The following is a 20,684-nucleotide window of genomic DNA, read 5'->3' as shown; positions in this document are numbered from 1 at the left end:
AAACTTTTATGAGAAATTTAAGTAATTTTATTGGGATACCCAATGTAAATTTAAAATAAGCACTCGGTATGTTCTTTTAAGTCATTCTCCCATTTTCTCCTCCAAATATTATTACTCTCTAATTCTATGTAATTCCCTCCATCCAGATATTATGTTAAAGTAAACCTTATAAAATCCCACAAAAGTGATGACAGAATAATTCCTACAGACAATTGAGTAGAGTCTAAGATGAGATTTATGTAGGCGTATGTGTGTGATTAAAAAAAAAAAAAAAATCACAGCTCATGAACTCAATACTTAAAGGGTTCTCCTGATAACGTATTGATAACTATTAATAGTTTTGCAACATCAAAAAGCAGGCAAGGTTTCAGTGACTAGAACAGCTGTACCACAGGTTGCAACACAGGCCAAAGTTTCTTGAAGCTACATTATTTCATATCACAGTGGCCAGTAAACAGAACAAACAACTAGAATAAGTCAATATAACATTTTAAAATGCTTATTTAAAAGGTAAAATGCTCTTCTGACATATACAACTACAGCTTACAACGTTTTCATTATCCTTCCCTGGCTCTCATGCTACACAAAAATCTCCACAGTAGCTCTGACATATGCATTGCTGAAATATTAATTACCACAGAACCAGCACAATTAAACCAAGCTGCTATTAGCAACTTGGTCATTACTTCATATAAAAAATAAATATTCCAGCAATATTTCAATATTTAATATTCTTTCCTCTGCTTTGACTTTTTTAATGTAATGTTTCCTTCTTTTTAACTGCTTGGTTTAGTTTTTCCTTCTGGATTTCTGCAGTATGTGATCAACTTTAATACCACGTTGCTGTCAGCAGTGCAAGTTATTTCCAAAATACATGGTGTCAGGGATAGCAGCTGTCACTTTTTCCAACAGGAAAAATAAAGAGGACAGATGAACACTAAAGTTAACCTGTCAAGACCTCTCATCACTCTGAATTTAATTTTCCATTGCAGCAATAAGGAAGACTTAAAAATATGTAAAATGTGTTGCATAATCAAAGTAGTTTTTCAGGATTCTTCTGGGAAAAGTCAATACTTCTGAAATAATACCCTATTACGCATTTATTGTTATAATTTTATCAATTCCGAAATACGGATACTAAGTGGGACATGTTATACTCAACATAAGAGATACCACTTCTTCCAAACAAGCCTATAATTAAATAAAATATAAAGTTATGTAGTTTTTTTTACATTATTACATTTATTAGGCTCCTTCCTTACCTGCATTCCTTCTGCCATAAGAAACTGCAATGTTTAATCAACCAGTACTAGTAACCCACCTCCCACAAAAACTAAAAATACTATCATGCAAAGTAACTCACTTTAAAAGATTTTAACAGTCTTAGAAAACAGAAGCATTATTTTCCTTGTTATATTATCCATACTGAGTCATTACCTAAGTAAAACTGAATAAAACATCACGTTTTCTTTTATAATAAAGTATATTCTTTATGGAATATTAAAAAAATGATGTAAATATTATTCACCAGTCTCAAATGCCAGCCCTGCCTACGAAATTCATAGAAGACATCATAAGCTATGATAATACAAAATGTCCTGGAAAATAAATAAGTACACATTTGGCATAGGTTATCTGATTATGTATGATTTAGTCAGACAACTTTATTTGTAACTTAAATTACTGCAGAGCCTTTTGTTCTAATTGAGAGAAAATCTATACTTGTGTTGAAGTGGCCTCTGTAAACAACAACTTCCTAAAAACACAGATTTTGATCACAAAACGCTGAACTACTTCAATGCATTTTATACGACATGAACCTTCACTTTATTTCCATGATCCTGCAGAAAAAGGGGGAAAATTATCTTGTTCAAAACTCTAAATTAAATTGAAATCTGATACCATTAACTGCTTTTGCTTGTGAAATTTTACATATGCAAATATCACTGATGTAATTTACCATAACTGTCTTTCTTTTAATTTATGTTTTCAGACACTTATTGAAAATAAGAAAAACCTAGACATACCTTACTGTGAGGATCAGCAAACATTCTTGTGAAGATCTCACACAATCTTTTCAACTCAACACGACTGTCAAAATGACAACAATACATTAGTTAACTCCCTTGCTAGTTCTGCTAGAACACTAACGCATAGCGATCAGTGAAATCAAGGGTAAATATTGAATCAAATGATGTAGTAAATTAAGTAGAGGAAACTGTTTTGTTCAAGACATGGGTAAAAATGTAATAGCTTTCACCTAAAAGACACACTCTGCCTTCCCTCCCCCCTGCCTCCCACCAACATTGAAACAAGGTGTTTCTCTGTTGAAATGTCATCCTACCTTAGAGTTCTCTGGTTCTTCAGTAAGTTCTGCAGGCCTAGAAGGCCCTCTTTCCTCTCTGACCAGTTGGTGCTGGCACAGCGGTTCAGGACTTCAGCCACGTCTTCTGTCTGCCTCATGTAGGTCGGTATGCTCCCGTTCCTGGAGCTGTAGGACCTTTCCGAACAGGCACTTGATGCATCACTGTTGGCATCATCATCTGAGTACATCCCGTATGATTCATATCTTCTTCGCACGGGCTTCTTCTATTGTACAGAGACACTCCAGATCAGCACTTATTCTCAAAGGGGTAATACAATGTACCCATAATGGGTCAAGAGACCAACAGTTTCAATAACCGGTGTGACCCCTACTCCCTGCAGTGACAAATGGCTCCAACCATTCAGCAGGTCAAACCAAGTTAATGAAAATATTTTGAAGTATGGCTTACATAGTATTCCAAATATAAACCCAAAGCAAATGGAGAGAAGACATATGTTTGATGAAACATTTAACTTTAAGTCTTTTTCAAGAACCCATAAAATTGCGTAATAGGGTGACAAAAGACTTTTGCAAGTTAGTTATTTCATTTCTTATATCTTATCCATATCTTATATGTGTTACAGAATCTAAGAATCAGAAGTCTAAACATATTTTGACATTTTAACTCATTTTGTATCAAACATGTTAATAGCAAAATATTAAACTATTAAAGAAGAAAAATAGTTTCTATACCTTAGTCCGTATGTCTCCTAAGAGCTGTTAGCAGTAAATTATTGAAAAGAAACAGAAATTGAGAACAGGAAGGTAAGGCATAGCAGCACTGTGAGTAATAAACTTCCTGCCACTGGACAACATAAAGTCTTACTGTAAATTTTGTTCTTAGCTCTCTGTGTCTGATTAGCATATCACACATAGTCAAGAAATAGTTTGCTAAGCTTCCATTTCCAGTAAAGTATTACATATCATGGGCGGGTTGATCACAAAAACTTCTCTCTTATGCAGTGATATTTGAGCAGGAACACATTAACACATGCAGTCAATTGCTACTTAAGTACAAAACCGTTATTTGAACTATTTGCTTAACTTTAATATCTAAATTTTGTCATTGCAACAATTACAGTCAATGTTCTACAAAAAAACTGATTACATAATGCAAAATTCTAAATCTCCTAAAACAAAAAAACAAGCCAACAAAACACAACACAACATACCAAAGGTCAGAGGGGGAAAAAAAAAGCTATTTATCCTAAAATGAAAAAGATCCCACACACCTCTGCAAAGCAGCTCTTGCCATTCAAACTTTGCAGCTGAAGTTAGCATTTAAAAACTCAGTTCTGTTACATACTCAAAGAAGCAGTAGTAAAAGTGATCACTTTCCCCTTAATTACCACTGCCATTCGCACAGGGTTCTCGTTTTTAACCATGGAATAACTTAAAGGATATCACAATATTAATCACAAACTAATCAATACAACAGGTAACAAGGAGGCTCACTGGCAACAGAATGAGCATACATACATGTGTAAGAGAGTAACTGAAGGGAAAAACAACAGAGATATTAAGTGTTTTGGAAAAGAAACACCATAAGGAAAAGAAGGATTTTTCAGTAAATGAATCTGAAATGCCAAGGATGCTACTAGAGTAAATGACAAAAATATGGAAAGATTTCCATTATTGCTGCATTTTATACAGCAATATTCAAAACAGATCTTAGGCAGAAGACTGACACCTGTTTGGCTTCACCACCACTAAAACTGGCAAAGTATTTCCATAAAATAAAAAAGAGTAACACAATCTGGAATATTTTTGTATTTATATTAGGTAAGTCAGGACTCTACATTCTACCTTTTAAAAATACCATTATGAGTATAAATCTTCAGTCTATCAGAAAACAAGAAGGGTGTTTATTACCATATTTCCATCTACATGGAGCCATTTGTACAGGACAACCTGTACCATTTGGAACATGGCAAAGAACCAGGCAAGTACTATAATAATAAAATATTGCAGTTCTTGATCCTTCTTTGTAATGTCAGACTCCAGTTAAAATATACAAACCCATGTTCCTCTAACATTTCTAGCAGCATCATGGTATTTTGGATCCAGGTAATGCAAACCAGTTTCTCTGAAGAGGTTTTATTGCTTCAACAAAGCAGGACATATTCAAGCCTCAAGAGCAGTCATTGGAAACATGACTTTATCCTCAACTTCTATTCTTACTACATAATTTGCCCAGGAAATTTGAAAACTAAGAGGCTGCTAAAAGTATTGAAGATACTCTTTGTGATGCATCTATGTGGAGAGGACCACAGCACAGGCTTTTCAGCTATAGCCAGAAAATTTCCATGTCCCATGGAATGTTTTTCTATTGTTCCCTATTCCAAAATCCAGACTGACTTCCAGTTTACAAACCAGCATTAACCCTTAACGTTGAAAACTTTTGCAAGTTTGTAATAAGAGAAAGGGGAAAATGCATGCAACTTCACCATGACCTCTTATCGAAGATTTCCCAGATATTCTGATCTCTACGCCAGTGAAGGCACACACATTTTAAACTAATATGTCAAGAAAAAAGTATTAACCAAGAAATTAATAAATAGTCATACTAAGAATATGACAGAGTTCTTCAGATTTTGAAATTTTGTTTCTTTCTATTCAGTTATATCTGACTGTAATTTAGAGTCGAATTTGTAGCTTTTTACTAACTTTTGAAATAACTTTTTCTTAAACCAGAGAAATAACCATTTCTTTAAAGCATTCTGCTAACTAGAAAACAGATACTTACATGTATTTAATGATATGCAAATAGCATATAATAATTGATAAAAATGTACCTGATTCATAGCATCAGTATTTTAAATTAACCTAGGATTTCAGCTTCCTGATGTAAATTTCAGAATAGCAAAATACATGATGTGTTCAGTTTGGCTTACAGGGGCAGGAAGGCAGAGAAGCCAAACTTACCCTTTTAAAGAACAGTATAGCTTAAAAAAGAGAACAACCCGTTTTAACTTAGTGTAACATTTTGAAAACAAAGGAAAACAAAAACTAAAGTTATGAGATGCTACCTGCTATGTTGGTTTTGACTGAGCTAATTTTCCTCACAGTGATTGGTGTGGGGCTGTGTTTTGGATTTGTGCTGAACAGAGAGTTGATAATATATACAGGTTTTGTTATTGCTGAGCAGGGCTCACACAGAGTTGAGATCTTTTCTGCTTTTCCTACTGCCACGCTGGACAGGAAGCTGGGGGAGCATGGGAGACTGGGAGGAGACACAGCCAGGACAAGTGACCCAAAATGACCAAAGGGACATTCCAGACCATGTGACATCATGCTCAGTATACAAAGTGGGGGGGAGAAGGCGGAAGAGGGGGATATATGGAGAGATGGTGTTTGTCGTCTCAAGTCACTTCTGTGTGTGATGGGGCCCTGCTCTACTGGAGATGGCTGAACACTTGCCTGCCCATGGGAAGCACTGAATCAATTCCTTGTTTGGCTCTGCCTGGCCGCATGGTTTTTGCTTTCCATATTAAACTGTCTTTACCTCAACCCACAAGTTTTCTGGCTTTTACCCTCCTGATTCTCTCTCTTGGTGGTGGGGGAGAGAGAGAGTGGCTGTGTGGGGCTTGGCTGCCCAGCCATCATTTTCTCACATTGATCTCACCTGCTGTCAGATAGAAAAACTTTAAAGGGCACCCAGACTTCTGGTAAGTCTGATGACAGACTTTAGTTGTCATCATTCTCAGCTGTAACAAGCCTTCAACCTATCTTGAAGTTGTTCTAGCTGTTGTGAGAAACTGCTGATTACTTCTACCTGCTCAAGTGGCTCCTTGGGCCACTCCAACACAACAGTCCAAGAGTGTTTCCTGTCTGCCATTTAAAAAAGCATGCTTCTCAAAAGTTAAAACTCATGTAGGAAATGAAAATTTCAATACTTGCAGCTCCACCATCTCAGTTTCTTTTTTTTTTTTTTTCCAAGAAGCCAATAAAACAATAAATGACAAGTTCTTCTGCATGCTATTGTACAGGAACCAAACACTTAAAGAGTCTATAACCTACACAAGGTAAGTGTGTGATTCTTACCAAAGCATCTGCTACTGCTTCTTCCACGTCAGAACCTGTGTTCAGAACTCGCATAGCACTGACCGATGATGACAATCTACTTGACTGACTAATTCCAAAGCCAGTACCTGTTACAACAACAAAAATAAATACAAAGAATTCAATCAGAATAGAAAGATGGGATGTAAGTATCACACTCACTTATAAAAACCCAAGTAGAAGAAAAGCATTTGCTTGGCATTTTTAATAAATTATGCAGTGGATAAAGTAACTGTTTTCATTCTGAAGTCTTTAGTGGTGCAGACAAAGTAAGAATTCAAGTAAAAACCCAGTCACCTACAAATGTTCGGTTCCAAAATCCCATGGAAAAACCCGTATAGAACAATGGTTTTATTTGAAAGAAGTTTTGCTTTTTAAAAAAATTCATGTCTTCTTCATTTTGGGTTTTTGTTTTCATTTAGAAAGAAAGCACATACAATAGGAAGGCTATTGAGACTGTTGATTAGAAAACTACATGCATAAAGAATGCTCTACAAATACTAAAAAAATGGAAAACTAAAGAAAGTTCTTCTGCAAGTAAAAAAATGTTGTTAGGGAAAAAAAGGATTAACATTGGAGGATGAGGGTGGAGACAAAATCTAGCAACATAAACACATCTATCTGGATTATTAAAACCACAAATTTCAAATTAATATAAATAATGCTTTCTAAAACTGAACTATGAGAATAACCAAGTGGTGGGGAAAAAAAAATCCAGGATGACTGCACAGATGACAGCAAAGGGTACTCATCCTTCACCTGTGGCCCCATAAGCATCAGGAGCGTAGAGGGCACCAGTAGATCTGGAGTGATGTCTGGAAGCTGCAATAACAGGATTAAATAAACCCTATCTATGACCATGGAATCAAAGTGCTGCAATAGCTGCTCAGACGAACAAGAGACTATTTATCAAAAAGATTCAGCTTAAGCACAAGAAACTGAGTATTAAACAGAAGCAAAAATCTTCAGAGTAGTTCTTTGATTATACCAAATATGATTATATAGGTTTATGTACACTGGACATTTCATGCATAATTTTCTTTTAATTTACAAGATTAAGAGCAGGGTAAAAGCAAGTATGTTTCAGTTCAAAGAAGAAAAGGTGCACAGACACACATGCACACACTCACACACAAACAGAATGATCAGAAATACCTACAAAGTTATCAGTCCACTGACAGTGGTCTTGCAATTTTTAAATTAAATGTGTTTTTAAACAATTCAACTTTTTTCTTCACTTAACTAGTTTCTGCATGCTCCAGTCAGAGCCAGAGTTCACATATCAAACATTATCTGCAAAAAGTGCTTCCTGCATGAACCTGCTGTGTTGGCAGCTAACAATTTGTACACACTTGAATTCTTGCCTATGTTGCGGACAAATCAACCTCAGTAAAAACTCAACACTATGTAAATGAAGTTAAAATTATCCAATTGTAATTAAAAGTTTAATGTAAGCCAGCTAATGCAATTAATAATTCACATACTTACTATTTTATTTAAATAAATAAAATGTGAAGCTGAAACACAAACTAGTTACTACAGCTCATTAAGACTCTTTAAAGTTATGGAAACTAGAGATCCTTAAGAATTTCTGAACAAAACTGAGTACCCCAGTCCTTATGGCACTTGTATAAAACTGGTTTTTTAGTGGTTCTGAAGAAGTTGACTCACCATTGCTAGTATTTTCTGTCTTAAAACAAACAATTTTTAAATTAAATGTGTTTTTAAACAATTCAACTTTTTTCTTCACTTAAGTTAGAAACTTATCACCACATAAATGACAATTTAACCTGGAACCCAAATGTCCACCCACAGTGGCAAAACCCCCAGATAAAATCTTACGATTTAATAAATAACTGTAAATCCAAGTATTTTACTCCTTCTGGATATATAAAGTAGCATGAAAACAAATCAAATTAATCATCCTTTTCTTTGATCAACGAAGACCATTCAAGAGTCTGATTTGAATTATGTACAGGTGAACCATGGATCAAATGACATCTTGGGAAAAACCTTTTAACCTGAATGCACTTCCACAAAGATCCCAGAAAAAAACACTCTGTCTTTCCACATTAAGTTCTCCACTCCTTACGTAAGGTACTTTATTTCTAACTAATCCTACATGAAGATGTTTGGCTAGGGCATTTTAGTTTGGAATTAATGCTTCACGGAATGCTTGGTTCTTTAGAAAGTGTGTCTCAGCATGGAAAAGGAGACAGGACTGAGGATGTCACAACACAGACATCACAGCTGACAGCTCTTTAAATACAGTCATTAATGGGATAAACCTTCCCTTTACTTTCCATCAATGAGTCCTGAAAATTAAAGGTTCAGCTGATAACTAAAAATTCAAACTTTAGGCAAGAAACTTGAAATGACTCCTGCCCCTACATACATTTGAAATATGCTGGAAAAGTTTTTAAGACAGTGAAAAAAAGCATGATATTTTGGGTGAAACATATCTCATTCCAAAACATATTTTAAAGAATATTCTTTGTACCCCTCAGACTGCAGAAATTGTCAAGTATTTACTTTTGTTGTTGCATTTTTTAAAGGATGAATCAAAATAAGACTTTAAATGGACTCACACTAAGATGATTTCTTAGCTGAAATATGGACATTATATTAGTCTGGTATCTAATACTGACTATATTTAACAAAAGTAGACATTTCCATATAAATTCCAAATCTCTTGCTTCTTAATGGCTCTTATCTCCCAGTTTATAACACTATACTGAGACATGAGATTACATAAACACTTCATACCAATGTATGCGGTGAAGTAATTATGTAGTATTTAGGTCATTTTATACCCCAAAGGGGGATAAAATAAATTTTCATTTGTGTTCGTAAGTAAAAATTTCTGTGCTGACAATGAGAGGCAATACAAGTTACATTCCCCTATTCATCCCAATGTCAAACTGCCTCTAGCTACACAAAGCTGAATTTGCCTTATTTCATCTTTCACTTGTACCAACCTAACACTGAATGTCATTTTAAATAATCCAAATAAAAAGTCACACTAAATGGAATCTTCATTTATTCTCAGTATAATTTCCTTTTTTTTCCTTTTAAACCAGTGCTGGATTCCTATACATGTTACTTTGCATTCTCTGTGCTACCAGACAATTCCACCTATTTCACTAGTATAGGTACGTCTTTTGATTTCTGAATTATAAAACTGAACTACAAAAATAAGAGTAAAACCTCCTGTGGCATCTATCCCAGCAACACATCTCATGGTATTGCCTAATACAAACTTAAGATAGCAAGCATTCGACCAATTACAAAATGTAAATCTGATCTTGGATGCATGTAATTCAAATCAAGCTGTAATACAGCAAAAGAAGCACAAGGAGTTCTGCAAAACACCCTTGTTTTTGAAAGAACAGAAGGTACATGTCTACTTCAACATAATTTCCCAGCTATGTTTGAGAAAAAAAGATACAGGTTTCCTAATGGATCCTGCATAACATCTACTTTTAGTATCATTTCCCAATTAAACAGCACCTGGGCAAACTAGCCCTAGTTACTGAAACAGCTTTCATTCAATTAATCTGTACTCTCCCAATAAAACCATGGCTGGCAGCAAGCCCTAGCAGGCCAAAACATATGTCCAGTGCTAATTAGAAATACAGTAGGGTGCCTCAATTTGAGACAGAAACCAGAGATTTACTATTTTCAGACAATGTTTAACAGCTAGTATTATGAAGTCCTTAACTGTAAGCTACACTGAACAAAGCAAATAAGAAGGACACATACTGAATACTATTTCAGACAAAGGGAACACCAAAAAGAGATCTGTTTCACATTCAATTGCATGGAGAGTTTAGTATTACCAGGCAAGCAAAACAAAAACCCTAATCGACAAACCCAAGCACTTTAAGCAAAATTTACTATCAACTTTGTAGGAACCTTGACAAAGATATGTAGAGATGAAAACCTTCCCTAATCCTTAACCAACATGTTAAGGTAATTATAAACTAATGTCCTTATGCCTCACTGACATCTCAGAAACAGACTGATAATCTTGCAAAACCTTGCCATTTGTGTCAGACCAATAAGCTGTTGACCATATAGCTACGGGGACATAATAAAGTGTATTTTCTCCTTACACACTAAAATAATTCATTGACTAGGTAGAAAATTTTGAGCAACACCTGACCCTGCACTCAAGTACCCAAGCAATGAGTGCTGCAATGAAAAGAGAAACACATGATTTCAAAAACATATTGAAAAGAAGAAGTGCCTTTTCAAAATGACATCTAGACACTGCGCATCACACACCTTTCTAGACTTGGCACTTCAGACTAAGCCTAGCAAAGCCTGTATTTTCCTGTGTGCAGCCCATTCACACATTGGTCAATCCTCCATGGGGGTAAGTGGGGGGAGAGCCAAAGGAAGGGAGAACATGGTGGCCAGCTACAAGCTAAATGAAGGAGGCACAGATTCGTTAGGCGCACGAAAGGAAGGGCAGGGACAGCCATGCACGACAAGGCTCCGAGTACTTACCGAGGGGCGGGAAAGAGCGGACAGGGCTCGTGTCCCTGCTACTTTCACGGCTGGCCTCCCTGCTGCAGCCCTGACTCACACTAGGCCGAGGAATGCGACTGCCTCGCGCTAGTATGATTCAGGGTGCAGACAAACAGCGGCACAAAGGGAGAAGACATAAGAAAAGTTGCAGTTTTAATGCAATTCTGTTCCGCAGTAAGATCAAAGACGCATTTCTAAGAAAAGACATTGATAATTATGTTGCATTTTAAGTCATAACCTTCTTTACAGACTTTCTTGATTGTGCTGGATTAGTCTTAAGTGTAGGCGGTTCAATGAAATTATTTTTTTGCATAGCTTAAAATGGAAATTTACTAACTCTTTACGGAAAGACTCTTTGGAAAGGATGGAGAAAAAAACAAGCAACATTGAGTAACGATTCAGAATTTGTGCTCAAGACCAAGTTAATCAACAGCAGCACCAATGGAAAACCCCAGAGCTTAATAAAGAAAGGAAATAAAATTATGTGGCTAAGATAAAAATCAGAAATACAAAATAAGCACAGCATCAATACCATTAAAATCAACAGATGTTTTTCAGTAACACTGTTTGCAATAAAGTACAATCAAATTATACTGTGAGGCTGAAGACATGAAACCTTCATTTTAGCATCATAGCATTTACACATGTGCACACGCATACACAGAAGACATGAAGTAATGAAGAACGTATTTTCAAAATGGTATCACACTTTCATTCAAAAGATATGGGTATTTTGGGCATGAAGTGAAAAAAAGGGAAGGAAGAAAGGGAGGTGAGGAAAAGAACAACTACAACATTCTGACAAGAAAACCGTCAAATTTCAGCTTCAGTTTAAAACTGTCTTGTGTATCAAAAACTAGTCTCACAAAACAGCTAGGTTCCAGGATGTATTCTATTTTTTCCATTCACCTATTACTAAATAGCAGCTGTAGATATCCAGCACTTAAAGTAAGAAGGGCTATAAAGAAACCAAGAGTTATTTGGTGACTCTTACCTACTGACAACCTAGAAGGACTAGCTTCTCTACTGCATCCCTGACTTCGTGGGATTTTGCTCCGTTTTTGTGCAGCTGCAGGATTCACCAACACTCTCTGAACTCCTGTGTTCATAGTGGAAAGTGTGGTTGTTGTCAAAACTCTTCCAGGAGACCCAGATCTACTGCCAGCTGAAGGTAGAATGAATAGATATTAGCAACAGCACAGTGGACAAACAATCATGGTTAAAAAGAAAATAATACCTGAAGTTAGTAGGAAGGTGGTGGCAGACTGAAATGATCAGGAAAAACTTACAAGGTAAAAATATGAAATAGAATGCCTTGGAACAAGTTCTTACAGTACTGCATACAAGGTAGTTAAAATTATAGATGCAAGGAAGCACTTGACATGATATTTAGCACTACATAAGCTCAAAAAAACCACAATTATTATTTCTGGACTTTGTCAAGAGTTCCACGATCCCTAAAATGAACATGTTCTTTTTTCTTACACTATATGGTCTCACTAACCCTATTTTCTATTAATAAAGAAAAGCAAACAAAGAAACATGTTAGAAAGCTAAAGGGAGAAATTTTAAACTAGGATTTCATAATGATCCCAGCTCTTCCATTGCAACCAATGTTAGAATTAATTAATGTGATTTTCCTAACATTTGTAATCTTCTCCCTTGCTTTTAAATGCATGGGGTCTTCAAGGACTATTCTGACATTAAATAAAATGTGACGGAAGACAGAGTACTCATGTACATTTCTGTGGATGTTACCCCACAAATTACAGAAAATTTTCAATTAGTTTTAAACAAGCTAAAAAATTGACTAGGATATATTTAAGTGTCTTAAATTTCTTTTAATTAAAACTATATAGTACAAAGTACTACAGATGTTCAAGGTACAGTATCACTACCAGAAACTGTGGTCACTTATCTTTAATTTTGATATTTCAGTTACAGAATATTTAAGTTCTAAGTTCTTAACAAAGAATTAATTCTTCTCTAGTTGTAACTAATTAGTATCATCAGCTGATATTAATATATTGTTTCTAGCTGTACAATTCAAGAAATATGACCAAATAAAAAGCAATTTCAATCAAAGACTACTTACATACAGATTTGAACCCTTCAATAATCTTTAAAATACAATCAGGTAACTGTATGACCACAGTGATGCTATCAGATTTACACAGACCATGCAACTTTTCAAGTGAATTTCATGGGTTACTTCTTATGAAACATGTTGAAAAAAAGATACAAGTTGACTAAAGCTTGACTCTATGGGAAAGGAAACAAAATCTCAAAAAAAGTAAAACATATGCTGGGTGGAAGAGAGAAATAAAAAAAAATGTACCATGCATATACTTTCAGATTCATTGTTTGAATTCAAACTTGAAATTATTATTTAGCAAAATCCCTTTTCCAAACACTGGGCCTATTCAGCAGAAATGATAAATAAAGTATTATGCAGCCTGTAAAAAAACAAGCACAACTTCTATAGCAACAGAAGAATAAGCAAACCTATAAAACGGCTGTTATGTGCAAAAATTAAGGTTTTGACAGTTTCTTCGTATCAGGGTATTTCAACTTAGACCTGATGTTAATTATGCTTTCTTCCTGTTTTGTATCTCTTTAAAACAGTAAAAATATTGTTGAAGGTTTCACTATGCTGCAGACTTGTATATTTTCTTCAATAGGTCAGAAATCTAAAAAAACACTTATTCTTCTCAGAATATTCAGAAGAAATACAACCTCTTGTTCTAATACTTTATTTAATCTTTCTATAGTCTGATCTGCAAAGTGTACCACTGCAGCATAAATTAACTGAATGCATTTACATAGCCTGAAAATACTATGCTAGTAACAGCATTGGCATACTCTTGTCAGTATCACCACTACCAGCAAATCTAAGTGAGCTGAATGATGAAAGAAAGATTACTAAGACACCACTCCAAAATGACAAACCCTTCCCATCTCTCCTGCTTTCTACATAAGGACTGCACCCAATTAAATTACATGCAGCATATGGAAAAAAAGCCAGCCAGAATTTCTGCTGAATAGGGTCCTTAAATGAGGTATGTCAAACAGGTGATCAAACAATGATGTGTACACGAATTCTGTAGACTCTTACCACCAATGGGGTTAGCAGACTGTGATCCTGAACAAGTGTAAAGGCAGGATTAGGGTAGGGATTTATAATCCATGAAGAGGGAGGGAGCAGAGCAGATTAAAAAATGAATGGCAAATGGAAATAAGAAAGCTTTAGTCATTTCACACAGGAAAAAAAGCCACAAGGGGGTTATGCTAAAGCAGTGCTATTAAGTAGCTTCCACAATTGAAGAATTAAACTCAGATGCTATGTACAAAGCAGATGAAGCAAAGCTGCACAAGCAAATTACAATTCTTCAGCTTTCTAATCAACAACTCAACACTGAAGAATTAAATTTCAATTAAGCATGAAACTGTAGCCTGGATATTACTTGAAAACAATATTACATTGCCAAAAGGCTCAAGAAGTTCAACAGCTCAACAAAAATTACACACAAGATCAAAACTTTGTTTTTTGAGACACAACAGTAAAGGAACTGAGCTGCAGGTGTGGTGGATGACCAAAACAAAAAAACCAAATTCACAATGGCATAACTTAAAAGACTTGCACAGAATTCTTCGTTTTCCTCTTTAAAAGTAATCTTGAGTATAAAAGGAAGAATTTGTTTCCATTCAGAAATTCTCTGAATGTCAACTGTAATACAATTTTAGCAGACCCTGTCGAATTACCTGATAACCAAACTAGAAAGAAGAGGAAAAAAATGTAACCATTTTTTTCCATAGGTAAGAATAAAATAATGAGTCATTTACTTTATGTTAATTTAAAGAGTAAAGGGCTTTTAAAACCCTAAAAAAATCTTTTTTGTAAAAGCATTCAAATTTGCAAGTCTTTCATAAAATGATTTTTGAACAAAAGATAGCTGTAACCCAAAAATTAACAAAAGCATCTGTGCTAGAGTAGCTTTAAAAAAATAGCTTAAATCTAATATGAAGTGCTTCTCTCATTGTATGAGCTGGGGAACTAAAACAATCCCCTGTATGGAAACATTAAGCATCGCGCTTCACACAGTGATTTTCAGTCACATAAAGAAGCATCACCTAAATAGCTGGCATACAGTGCCTGAGAATTCTCCTTCGCCTGTCCATTTGTATTCGCCCTGTTTATCTGCCTTAAAACATCTCAGAATTCTTGTTCTCCCCCACTGACAGGTTATAATGAGCTATTTGAAGCAATCAATTCTGAACAGAAGTAGTAATAAAAGGCTGTAAAGATGCATTCATGCATTTAATTTTCACACATCATCACATGTAGTCAGATCTAGTTATCTCAATATCAATTAATCTCTTTAGACATTAATACTGTGTAAAAATTTAAAAAAAATCCCTGTCATTATTAGTAAAAAAACTGGAAAGGCTTAATTTTGCTTCTCTGGATATACAGTTATTTAATGTTATACGACAGTGATCATCACTGAAGTATTATATTGCTACCTAAATTTATCCCCTCCCCCAGACATTTATCAAACATCTTCACTTTCTAAGAATTTACCAAAACTATTCAAAGTACAAAAGTATTTTCAAAAAGCTTAATTCCAAACTTTCCTAATACTAATGAAAAAATTGTTACAGACACTGCTTATAGCTTTTCCTAGAAGGGAAAAAGGGATTAGAAGGAACTTTACATTCCCTCCCTCTTAAATTATTCACATATTCTTTGCTTATGGTACAGTGCAGAAATCTGTAAAACAAGTTTTCCAGAAATGTTTGTCCCAGCCAGTAACGACTCATGTTCAGGCTCTCTTTCACAAACACTTCTGGGATTAGAGCATTGCCTAAGCCTAAGCCCTTAAGGGAACTTCTACTGAATTTTAGTGCGCTACATTTATCTGTTCACATTGTTTGAAAGCTTGTATTTCAGAAAACCTGCAAACACTAGATCAGTGTCCAACTGTACTTGTTGGGAAATTGTATTATGCAAAACTGAATGGCAAGTACTCTAACAGGAAAAAAAAAACCAGCTACTACCTGTTTTTTTTAACTTCTAAAATCATTCTATTTACAACAGATGCAGTCATTGCTAGGAAGACAAATGCTTCTGCCATTAAACACATTATTAAGGGGTTTTATTAAAGAAAGTGGATATGGGTAGTGATAGAAAAAGAACTGTATTGAAAATTTTAAACCTGGTAAAATTTACTGGTTTAGAACATTAGATCTGACAATTTATACAAGTGGGAAGTTATTTTAGATTTTATTGTGCATTTGTCTTCTTTTCATTAATTTAGTTGCATTTCACTTAACTAGACAAAGATAAGAATCTGAAAATCTGACAGAGCTTAGTCAGAAAATGTCTGTTGGCAACATCAGATGTGTGGACGATCTGCTGTAGGTCAGCCAGTGCCAAGAGTATGAGGTAATCAGGTCTTTTTAATTAATGACTGAGTGCTTGGCTAGATCTGCTTTGGTTACTAAACACACACAAAAAATTACTGTGGATTAGCTGACACACATTAAATTGCTTGTTTTAACCCTTTGACTCAAAACCAGTTCAGTAACTGATTATAAAGTGAGGGGTTAGTATTTTTCCTTCAAAGAATAGTTAAGTAAAGGCAAGAGCTATAATACAAGAAAAAGGAGTTTATATCTAAGAGCTACAGAAGTGCCTAGCTTAAAGTGAAAATGAGTATTTCTGGCTAAAAGAAGACTTTTTTAAAAATGGAAAATTAGGTCTCTGGTAACAATGAGGACATCATTCAGCCTACCCATTCTTCTCTATTACTAGTCCATGTTTACTGGCCTTTCATGTTGGGGAAGTCAGAAAAGGGGGGAAAAGAATGTTGAGAAGTTATAATTGAAAACAGAATTTAAGGATAGATTTCACTTCCTGCTACATTATCTAATTTAATTGGCAAACTAAGACCTAACCTAGTAGTTTGTCCAGAGAAAAACACATGAATCAGAAAAGCATGCAAATACCACTGACCCAAAACACTGAAAAAAATACCTTCATTTTGGTCTGGCGATGATGAACCTAAGGCACAGAACAACAACTCAGTATGTCGCTTTTTTTAAAAAAATTAACTTTGACTGTAGCCATTGGTCAATGAATATATGCTTAAGCATTTGGCCTCTTTATCAGGTATAACTGATAAACAGAAATACATACGCTGAGATTGTGACACCACTTTGGTTCTACTCCGTCCTCTGGAATCTGTTTTAGAATTTCCAATACCAACAGAAGGGGTCGAGAGCTTTGATCGTATACGGCCTAGAAAAGAAAAATGATATTAAATTAATTTTTCACAGTCAGGTAAGAAGCAGAGCATCAGTAGTATTTACTAATATTTTCTAAAGTTTCTGCATATAAAAGAAGTGCAATGTAACCCAACTGGTGACAATTCACTTGGGATAATTAGTAGAAATTTGAACACCCTGAGGAATTTAATAGCTGAGGAAGCAAGATACTTCTCCTCTGATACTACATGTTTCAGCAAACAATTTGCACATTACACCTTCAACACCCTGGACTGGCTAGCTAGTTCTTCCTTCCAACATATATATATCTATTACATTAAAAAAAAGGAGAACTTTACTCAATACAATGTAATGCAAACACTAATGTAGCTGTATCAGGTACAGTCTTCTCATGATTACTTGAGCTTGTAATTCTACTTTTGCTGTCATAAAACTACAGAATAGGATTCTGAGCTTTCTTCCTAACTTCACTACTCTTTTTAGAAATCTAAATACTAGCTTTTTTATTACTGAAGATTCTACTGTTGTCCTGGCCCTGGTAATCCAGGCTTCTACAGGATTTCCCAAACCTTATAGAGCATTTTGCCAATACTAAATACATTTAAGTACTTCTTATGATAACATGATATAAAGAAATATTACTCTCCCCCATAGATAGAAAAGCCAAGCAAGAGGTAAATGAAACTAAGTATCTACAAATAAAACAAGAGATTAATTTTTATCTAGAATGCCAAATTCTCTTGGGTTTGGTCAAACCCTTCTGCATTTTTAGCCATGTTCCTCGTAACATCTAGCATATACAAAGAAATTACAAAAGAAAGGAACACCCCAGTTTTCTGAATTATAGCTAACTGAAAGATCATTCATAAAAGAAAATAGTGGTGCTGTATACTACATTTCCAAAGTCAACCTCTCAAACAACAGAAAAACGAAATCAAAACCAAACTCATGCTAACCATAATTCTTCTAAGTTGCAAGAACAAACCCTAGAAAGTCTGTACAGGTTGGATCTAGGGTGGATCTAGCTCAACAAGCTCAACACTTTCAAACACAGCATAATTAAAGTATTTTCTAGACATGCTGAGTCAATATTTGACCTAAAAGAATTAGGTACACAGACTGTTATTTAGTTCTAGCCTCTTTAGGCTTTCCACAGCAGGATCTGGAGATCAACCAAGTTAATATTATTCATCCAAGTAGGGGGCATAGCCATAGATGAGAGTCTATAAGAAGAGATCAGGATAAAGGAGGTTATTCACTAAACTATTAGAAAACAATAGGCTTAGCAAGAATTGTTAGATTAACTAGTCCAAACTCTACTAGTTATCCCCGTGCAATGGCAATTGAGAGCTGTGAGACTGCAAGGCATGTAACTGCATTCCGAATTTGGCCTAAAACCTAGGAATACAGAGTGCCACTATTTCAATACTACATTAAAGTATCACCTGAACCTGCTTCAGTTTTATCAATGTAAAATAAACCACTTTGTGTCTGTGAGTTAAATCAACCGTTAACTCATTTGGAGTCTCTACATCCATTCATTAATGGCAGGTTTAAATGTTAATAACAGATGGAAAATTAGCTTCCAAGTCTCACAGAGATGAGTAATAGTAGCACCTGCTTCCCAGAGCATGAACACGTTTGATGAAATATTCTGTGACAAGATTTGCTCTAAAAAATGAACGCAAAATTATAAAGCCCCTGTATTTTCACAGTAGAAATGTTAAGCAATGGTACTTAAGACTGTAGATGAGTAATTGAGAATTAAAATAAAAGCAAAAGAATTTTAAAAATAGTACATGACAACCAAGTATTAGATGCATAAGCTGTTAGCCCATAAGCCCATATCTGTTATGCACCTCCACAAAACCCGAGAAACACCAAGTTCTACTTTTAAAGCTTCATTTGTATCAATGAAAATATGAAGCTGAAAATATTAGCTAGTCTAACAAAGTAGTTTCTTACCATCTTCAGAAGCTGTTCCTAAACAGAAAAAATAATAAAATACATGATATTCCAAACAATACTATGTCTTTCAAATTTCTTTTTGAGATTAATCTTTGGAATCTTGACAAATTTTATCAAGTCAAGAGAGCTAAAGCTTTTATGTTGCAACTCCATAACTGAACTGAAGTAAAATAATGAGGAAAATATCTATACTACACTGAGAGCAATTTACAAGAACAAAATGCACATCACTGCCTTTCAAACCACAAAAAGTTCAATAAAAGAAAATTACAGCTATGAGATCAGTCAAAAATTACATATACAGATAAAAACAGACATTAAAAATACTGTAATGCAAGCTCTTCTGAAAATATGACACATACTGTTATACATAACCTCAGAGAAAAACACAGAGACAGTGTTTCCCACACTGGACAGTGACAATTTGATAGGAACTGCCAGCAAGGAGGATTTCTCTGAATTAAGCCTGTGATTACTCTGAAGATTCACATGCACAAGATCAAATCTTGCTCAGAGACATGGAAGGAATATGAGCTTGCTGAAATCAGATCACACTTGGACAAGTATGCTCAGCTTAACAAGGCTTGATTTTTGGTAACATGAGAGTCAGACAAGCCTTTCTCCCATCAGTATCAAGGAACTGATGGGACCCTGCCTCATCAGCAGTCCTTCCTCTAAGTTCCTCTGAAACAGATCTTATTACAGAATAAAATGCATACTAGTAATGATAAAAATGTTAAATGCCTCTAAAAAAAAAATCAAAGCATACTTGCATTTTATTTTCACCCTCTACCATTTCTGTCTTGCAAAAGAACTACAATGATGAAAACATCTATTAGTGTCTTTGGCTAGCCTGAACTTAGATTTGCTGGGAAAATTTTCTCACGTTAGAGTACCTTCACGGAACTATTTTTAAAAACTCCCTCCAAAAAACTAGTTCAGTGTATATTTCAATGCTTCTTCACAAAAATCAGTTACAGCAATATGTGTATAGGAGTGCCTTGAAGTTTTTCAGGTCAAATTTGCCAGTTTGCAAAAACTCAAAACCAAACAAAAAAAACCACCCCTGCCCCCCACACCCTGAGCTACCTCTCCAAATCCAACAGTCTTGCAGAGATGGATCTTGGGAGGCAGATCCTGTGCAACACCTAAAACAGGCTAACAAGACTCCTAAAAGCTCCTAAAAGGTATGGTTCTGTTTATCGTTCCTCTCAGCCTTGTGTTACCACCTGGTCTGGATGGCTAAAGGCTCAGTGGCAGCTCCAAAAGCTAAATAACACAGTATTAGTCACTTTTATGAAATCAGTTTTATGGAGTTTGTTCAGCCACAGTAATAAATAATGGAATATCACAAGGTGCTAACAAAAGAAGAGATAAAAAAATATGTGGACGAGGTTAGTGGTCAAAGGAAAAATGATTAGTTCCTCCTGGTGGTGGTCAGATCAGAACAGCTGTATCATACTACAGC

General features: G+C 35.1%; 1 protein-coding gene across 11 annotated transcripts in view; it reads right to left on the bottom strand.

Annotated features, from left to right (window-relative positions):
- Positions 1-20,684, bottom strand: part of CLASP2 (cytoplasmic linker associated protein 2) — a 144,892-nt gene that overhangs the window by 27,559 nt on the left and 96,649 nt on the right. For 3 of the 11 annotated variants that reach the window (XM_053970743.1, XM_053970750.1, XM_053970784.1), the window contains 9 exons: positions 19,214-19,231; positions 17,160-17,261; positions 11,955-12,125; positions 10,940-11,047; positions 7,187-7,249; positions 6,410-6,516; positions 3,059-3,082; positions 2,345-2,589; positions 2,028-2,091 (listed from right to left, as the gene is read on the bottom strand). In XM_053970743.1, the coding sequence (XP_053826718.1) occupies positions 2,028-2,091; positions 2,345-2,589; positions 3,059-3,082; positions 6,410-6,516; positions 7,187-7,249; positions 10,940-11,047; positions 11,955-12,125; positions 17,160-17,261; positions 19,214-19,231 (902 nt within the window). The remainder of the gene's footprint in view (positions 1-2,027; positions 2,092-2,344; positions 2,590-3,058; positions 3,083-6,409; positions 6,517-7,186; positions 7,250-10,939; positions 11,048-11,954; positions 12,126-17,159; positions 17,262-19,213; positions 19,232-20,684) is intronic. The other 8 variants (XM_053970759.1, XM_053970790.1, XM_053970768.1 and 5 more) reach the window with 5 other exon arrangements.

Source organism: Vidua macroura, chromosome 1 (genome assembly GCF_024509145.1).
Source record: "Vidua macroura isolate BioBank_ID:100142 chromosome 1, ASM2450914v1, whole genome shotgun sequence".
Classification (NCBI taxonomy): Eukaryota; Metazoa; Chordata; class Aves; order Passeriformes; family Viduidae; genus Vidua; species Vidua macroura.
The sequence above is the reverse complement of the archived record's forward strand: the minus strand, read 5'-3'. Positions and strand labels throughout refer to the sequence as shown.